This window comes from Monodon monoceros, unplaced genomic scaffold (assembly GCF_005190385.1).
Source record: "Monodon monoceros isolate NGI ecotype Baffin Bay Population unplaced genomic scaffold, NGI_Narwhal_1 Super_Scaffold_18, whole genome shotgun sequence".
NCBI lineage: Eukaryota > Metazoa > Chordata > Mammalia > Artiodactyla > Monodontidae > Monodon > Monodon monoceros.
The window spans coordinates 34232617-34239723 of NW_021703774.1; the positions used below are offsets into that span (position 1 = coordinate 34232617).

The following is a 7107-nucleotide window of genomic DNA, read 5'->3' on the forward strand; positions in this document are numbered from 1 at the left end:
TAAGAAAACATCTTTAGTTAATAAACTAGCTTATTCAAATCAAGTGTTTCACTTTAGGCTTAATGATGTTGCTTACACATGATGCTTTTAAGGCCTTTGACTCAAAAATCAGCTCAAAATCGTTTTGCTTAGAAACAAATGAAGGGTTTTAAGAATCTAATCTTTTCAAGGTTGTAGTAGTCATCTTTGTGCTACAAGGACAAATTTGAATACTGCATTGTACAATGAATAAAGAACAATCACATTATAGAAAAAAGTAACACTTTGAATGCTAGGGCACAGAGCATGCTGCTAATAGTTACTGAAATGGAGTTCTACTGTTACCAAAACACCAGAATGTTGTACCATTGGATACACTATTCACTGATGGTAACTGTTGATTAAGAAGGACTGATAGTTGGCAGTTCCAGAATTATATTTTAATGTCTTTGACAAGGTCCCCGGAGAGGGCTAACATGTAAACTTTTATTTCATATTTTTAAAGTGCTGCAAATAATAACAAATGTGTGTTCTCAATACATGAAAGAACATAAAAATCTTAATATATGGAAGTTTAGGAAGGCCACCTGACACATAAAGAAAAAAAAAAATCAGTCTGATGCTAATCTTCTATACTCCCTATTCAATTTTTTCAAAAAAGACATAGAAAACTATGTTCAGTTAGGGCAACTTGCAACATTCATGTTTTAATGCCTACACAAGATAGAAAGGATAAGCTAGACAGGCAAGTTAGGCACATTTACGGGCATGTATAGCTAAATAATATGTTAATTCATTCCTGATTATGATTTTGCTGGGACTTGAACTTCATGGAATAATTAAGTGGTATGACTATATTAGTTTTTGCCAACAGCCTCAAGCTGACCAGCCCCCAAACCTTTCAAGGGTATCACTTGACTGTGCCCATTATCCATTCATGGGAAACAATTAAGAAATCAACCATGAACCACTAACAGAAGATGTACCATACTGATGTCTTCACGTGGCTATCACATCACAAAATTCCCAGAGATATTAACTTCTGAAATCACTCTCTCTATCTAGAAGTACATTCATTGCCCTACATCTAATCTTTAAATCCAAAGAAGAGTAAGAAAAAGAAGAATAAGGGAAAGGAGGAGTGGGGGATGGGAAAGCACAATCTTCATTCATTCTGCTACCAATGTAAACTATCTTCGTTTTAATTAAAAAAAAAAAAATCTTGTATGGCAGTCAAAAACTGAATGAATAGGAAGAGGGGTTTCACTCTACTCAACAGCAAATTTAAGAAAAAGTTTCCTTTAATCCTGTTGCAAGATTTCAAAATTCTCAAGATTAGAATTTACAGACATTAATAAACTAATTTCAAGAAGTACAATTAAAAACATCTAAGTTCTGTGAGGCTTACAAGCTTGAGTTCAGAATTAGCACAAGTTTAGGTTTTTAAATCCTCAATAATTAAATGATCTGCAAATAGTGCTGCATCTTGAATTCCCCATGATCAGAACATCACTTAAAAGTCCCAGTGCTGAATTTCAACAGCTGATTAATTTAAAAAGTCATAATTGAGAGCGATCTATCAGTGTCCAACTGAAGAATGCACAGCCTAATTAACAGGTAAAACAGAATAAACTAAGAGCCCCTGAATAAATATTTGACTTGTTATAAAAGCATAAGCTTAAATATGCAAACAAAACCACTTAAAATAACAGGTTTAATTTTATAAAATATCAGGTTCTATTTCTTTCCATTTGTTAAATTGGAAATTTGTTAAATTAAAATCAAATGTATTGACTGAAAAATTATATATATGTATATCTCACTTTGCTGTACCCCTGAAACTAACACAACATTGTAAATTAACTATACTTCAATAAAAAATTAAAAAAAAAATCAAATGTATTGATAGATAAAGGATACTCAATTTTAAAGCAACAGAAATTTATGCTGGGAAACATCAATATACACCTGACATTATAAATTACTCAATAAATATCTGTTGCATGAGTAGACTTCTCTAAAATTCCAGTAAGCAAGTATCAAGTTTGGCCCCTGAAATACTTAAGAAAGGAAGGCAAGGTTTATGAATAATGATGCATAAAGCTCAATTTGATGGGTGCTACCCAGTGGTATACTCTTAACCTACAGCTTTAAATTTAATATTTTCTGGGGGAAATAAGATACAAAATCCTTTTAGACCTGATGACAGGTACAAAGAGATATTCAATCATATTCACTTGTACACATTATGATCGCCAAACATTAAGTTTCACAAACTCACAAGTGCTATTTTTAAGGCTTAAATAGAAAATTAAACACTTTTGAGCTATAGTGACCACAATAACTTATAATGCCTAAAAGACCTATTCACACAAAAGGTACTCAAGAAATGTCATCTAATGATTTCAAGCATATTTTGTGAATTGTTCCTTAAAGGTACATTTCTCCTAAATTGTTTACATATTCCTTAATTTTATATGGCTATCTCTACCAAGTGAAAGTGCTAAAAGTAAATCTCAATTTTGAAACATTTGCCAAGAAGATACGCTAAAATATACATGTGCTTTAAAGTATTCCATTGGGTTTTTTTTTTTTGGCCACGCCACGCGCCTTGTGGGACCTTAGTTCCCCAACCAAGGATTGAACTCGCGCCCTTGACAATGAAAGCACGGAGTCCTAACCACTGGACTGCCAGGGAATTCCCATACCATTGGTTTTCTAAGTGAGATACTTAATCAAAAATGAGACCAAGATAATAAAACTTTACAACATCAGGCCTCTTCACATTATGTAAGATAATGCATAACAAATTATAATTTAGCATCCCTGATCGTCAGAAGAATTAAGAAAAGAGGTAGAAAACTTTTATCTGGAAGATCTCATAGTGAAGCTAAGTTTTAGAGGGTGTGCCTTGTGGATTAGCCCACCAAGCAAATGGCTACACATCTAATATCAGTAAGAAGCAGAATTCTGAGAAGGCTGAATAAGGCAAAGATTTAAAAACTGTCATATTTTGTAAGTGAAACAAATTCATTCAATATTATTATCCCGATTACTTTAAAACTATGCAAAAGTCAAGGTAAAAGATGGTGGATAAAAGTGCTAATTTTCAGACACATGAAATCATTTAAAAGAGCATTAGTGGTGGGATAAGGCTAGCATGAAAACAAATTCTGTTTAGGTAGCCAAAGATCTCACAAAAACCAAACCAAAGCATGTTATAATTTTAGATGCAAAGTTTTTTTAGGAGTCGGAGGAAGTGCTCTTAACAAAAGGCTGAGGAAATCAAATCCCTCCAGGCAAATCTTAGGTAGAAAGGCAAAAATAGAGCATTCAAATTTCAAGGAACTACAATTAAAAAAAATATCCTGCTTAATTTTAAAGTTTTATCCAATGTGACAAAGATGAATAAATGAGTTGCATTAAAACATGAGGCCGGGCTTCCCTGGTGGTGCAGTGGTTGAGAGTCCGCCTGCCGATGCAGGGGACACGGGTTCGTGCACCGGTCCGGGAAGATCCCACATGCCGCGGAGCGGCTGGGCCCGTGAGCCATGACCGCTGAGCCTGCACGTCCGGAGCCTGTGCTCCGCAACGGGAGAGGCCACAGCAGTGAGAGGCCCTCGTATCACACAAAAAAAACACAAAACAAAACATGAGGCCAACAGTCTTTTAAAGCTTCAGTAATCTGCTCAGGCACCTCCTCTCTAATACATTCTACTTTTATAACACTAGAAATCCTTAACTGGGCACTATCAGTTCTTGTTGTTAGGTAACATTCTCAAGGAGTAGACTCAACCCTGTAAAAATTGCTTCTTATGTACTTTTAACTGGTGAAGTACACATTTATAAAGTCTACCAAGTTGCAATATAAATCAGTTTTGACAATTCTGAGTATCTTCACTTGAGGAATCAATTCATAATTTAGAAACTATTAACTCAGTTTTTAAAAGGACTCAATTACCAGAGACACTGTGGTTTATGTCCGGTGGCCTCACCTGAGGCCTTTCGCATTACCCAAAATATGAAGTTGTTTTCTTCTACAAGTTAATGCTGCTGGGTGCTAGTTTATAATACTAAAACTCAATCTTCAGGTTAGTGTCAGTAGGTAGCAAGGACCACCTATATTCTGTCACTCCAGCAGAGAGAGGGCATGTATCACCACTGTAGACACACATCTGTAAACTTGCACACTAATTTTAATCTTAACAAGGAATTCAGTGTCTTAGTGGCTTTAGGTTAAAAGGATGGTTCAAGCATTGTGTCCTTTTGTTCTTTAGGGTTACGAATAGCTTATTGGAAAACCCAGAACCTTCTGGATCTGTGAGGTAGTAGGCGTCAATCCTCATTATGCATGGATCACACTTCTCCGAAGTTGGTATGGCCTGTCTCCTTGGCATGGTCCCTTGCTTCTGCGTGTCCAGTTAATCCCTTCTGACATACCATGCATCTCAGGGTGAAGCGGTTTACATCAGTAAATTGTCTCTTGCTTCTAGCTTCATCTGCTAATTCCAGTGCTTGCACAAGAACGATATCATCATTAGAGGAGAAAATGGTCAGAGGAGGGGTGTCTGGGTTGGGGAAGACACGCTGAAGCGGGTCATAGTGGATACCATCATAAATAAGCAGGACCCTTTTGGTATATCCTGCATCTTCCCCAAAACGATCAATTCGTACTGTCTGTGTATCCACCACACATATTTCGCACTGATAAAACTTAGACAAAATGGATATCTCAATAGCTCCACCCCAAGTATCATCCCTTTTGATCCAGTCACAGTACTCTTGATTTGTTTTTCCCAGTATTGCCTTGCTATAGAAGTCTGGATTGCTTGCTACAATTTGTGCTATGAGATGTCTCATCTCAGGGGCACAAGCTGGATTCAAGACTCCTCCCTCAACAACATAGTACACACTGGTAAAGAGGCAAGAGTTGTCTGCTGGGACCACCGCTCTGGTAAGCACAGGCAAAGTTTCCCTGATGTAACTAGGAGCACCATGTTTTGTAAATGCAGGTGACATTTTGGGCCTGGTTTGGTCTTCTTCAACAATCAGCATGTCGCCTGTCAAAAATAAAACAAATCCAGAACTGAAGAGAAAGTATAGATGAAATTGGGTGTTCACTAACCAAGTCTGTAAATTACAAACAGAAGGAGTTAAAGTATAAGCTGGGGTTACTAGAGAGAATACAGCTTTGCAAACATGTGACCAGTAACACTTTCTGTTCACTGTATCTTCATAAAGACGCAAATGGAACAAAGAGCAAAACACTTTAGGCTGCACCTCATTTAGTAAAGGGGCCTGAATTATACACCTTCATACTTGCTTAAAAAGATACATTTCGAGAACAAAATTTTCTTAAGCTTGCTCTCTGCAGTTTAAAAACACTTCCAAAAGGTGTTTGTCACAGACTCGGCCACTAGGGGGTCCTCTCCTTACGAAACTTACATACCTACCCTGTTCAGTGTTTACAGGATCCTTGATACAACAACGGAAAGCTTTTAATTACCATTATTGCTGTTCAAGTTTAATACTGCACAGAAATAACTGCTGTTGTCTAGAACTTGAAAGGGCCTTTACTGGGTGTGTCAGAGCAAACTCTAAAATGAATACAACTGTCAAAGTAAGTATATATGAAGGTGATTGCAAAAATGAACCAGGAAAGCAAAAAAGTATCCTACATCCTTCAGACCGGCTGTCTTATTTCAGTGATATAGGGGAAAAGAGCCATCAGGACAGAGAAAATAGGTCCCATTTTTAAAATACTTTTGCGGACGCAGAGGGAAACAAAATGAATGAGACGTTTTCAAGAGAGACCAGAAAGCAGATTGAGGAAAGGTTAGTCCAAGGCTTTGGGCTTCTCACAGAGGCTGGGCCCTCCCTGCTAGACACTTGCCCTGGCCTCCGTCAGAGTTCTCTGTTCTTTTATCTTTCCTATCCTGCTCCTCCAAGCCTCCAGCTGACCCACACCACCTCGCCCTGTTTGTTCTCCCTTATGCCTCTCTCCGACCTCTCAGGACTAGCCTTGGCCTAGCCTCGATTCCCTTACCTGACTGAATGGGCAAATCCCCCAGAATGGTATCCCCGTTGCTGAGGTCCAGGCACTCGGGCGGGTATCCTACGAGGATTCGCTGACAGCCGGGGGCGATCCCGGTGATGGCGGCAATTTGGCCCTGGAGTTCCCGCATCCGGGTCCGGCTGGACAACCCCTGCAAAACATGGGTGCCATCCTTGGCCTTGCAGCGGAGCCGCCACATCGTGTCGATCCGGCCGCCCACAGGCCAGACACCCGTGGGTCCCGCTTTGGTCCCGGCAGCAGGTTGGCAGACGCCGCCGGGGTAAGAAGCCGGCGGGTGGACTCCAAAATAGCCACCCTTTGCCGGTCCAAACATCGCGAGATGTCGCTGGTTGTTACAGTTCTCGCGATACTCTGCGGCTTCTGTTTTAGCACACTCTTAAAGTGATAACTGATTCTCACCATCACCCCCTTCAGGAGGCAAAGGATGAAGATTTACCCGTATTCCTAACGTACGACTGGTCTTGCTACCTGTAGAGCGAGTGAGGTACCCTCCGCGTCGGAAGCATATAAGCTTAAGGGAAGAGAGCGGCGGAAGGAGTTCCTGAATCGAATACAGTGGAATGTATCCTTGCAATTAGGTCGGAAATGATTAAATTGGGGCTTCCAAACTACACCGGGAGAAACAGAATCATAGTTCGGAATGCAAACGAATGCCAAGAATGGTCTGTGTCTCAAATGACCAGTCAAAGACAAACAAATACTCGTGGCTAGACTCATGGCTGCAGCAAACATTGACTCATTGAGGTTAAGGGGGCCGGAAGACTGGCCTTTCCACCTCCATAAGACTGTAACTTGAAAACGTCCATTTGCCACATCAGAAAGCGCAATATGAGGTCAGCATCTGGGCTGAGGGCAATTGCTACATTCAGGAGGTGGTGGCAGTATAAGGAGGAGGAATGAAGAAGACCAACATGTGTCATCCAGATTCCAGTTCAGGACCTAGGTATACAAATACCAAGGCGACTCCATTCCTGCCTTCAAAATGGCAAATTACTCACGTAATCGAGGGAGAGGGTGGTGTGTAAAGGACACATAACTACTGAATTTCATAG

At 39.7% G+C, this 7107-nt stretch overlaps 1 protein-coding gene across 1 annotated transcript; it reads right to left on the minus strand.

Moving 5' to 3' along the window:
- Window positions 1–4155: 4155 nt before the first annotated feature.
- On the minus strand, window positions 4156–6961 carry YOD1 (YOD1 deubiquitinase). Its single transcript, XM_029228358.1, has 2 exons — window positions 6026–6961; window positions 4156–5039 (listed from the first exon to the last, which is right to left on the minus strand). Exons 1-2 carry the CDS (start codon window positions 6366–6368, stop codon window positions 4336–4338), a joined length of 1047 nt encoding a protein of 348 aa, XP_029084191.1. The 5' UTR covers window positions 6369–6961; the 3' UTR covers window positions 4156–4335.
- Between the last annotated feature and the right edge of the window lie 146 nt (window positions 6962–7107).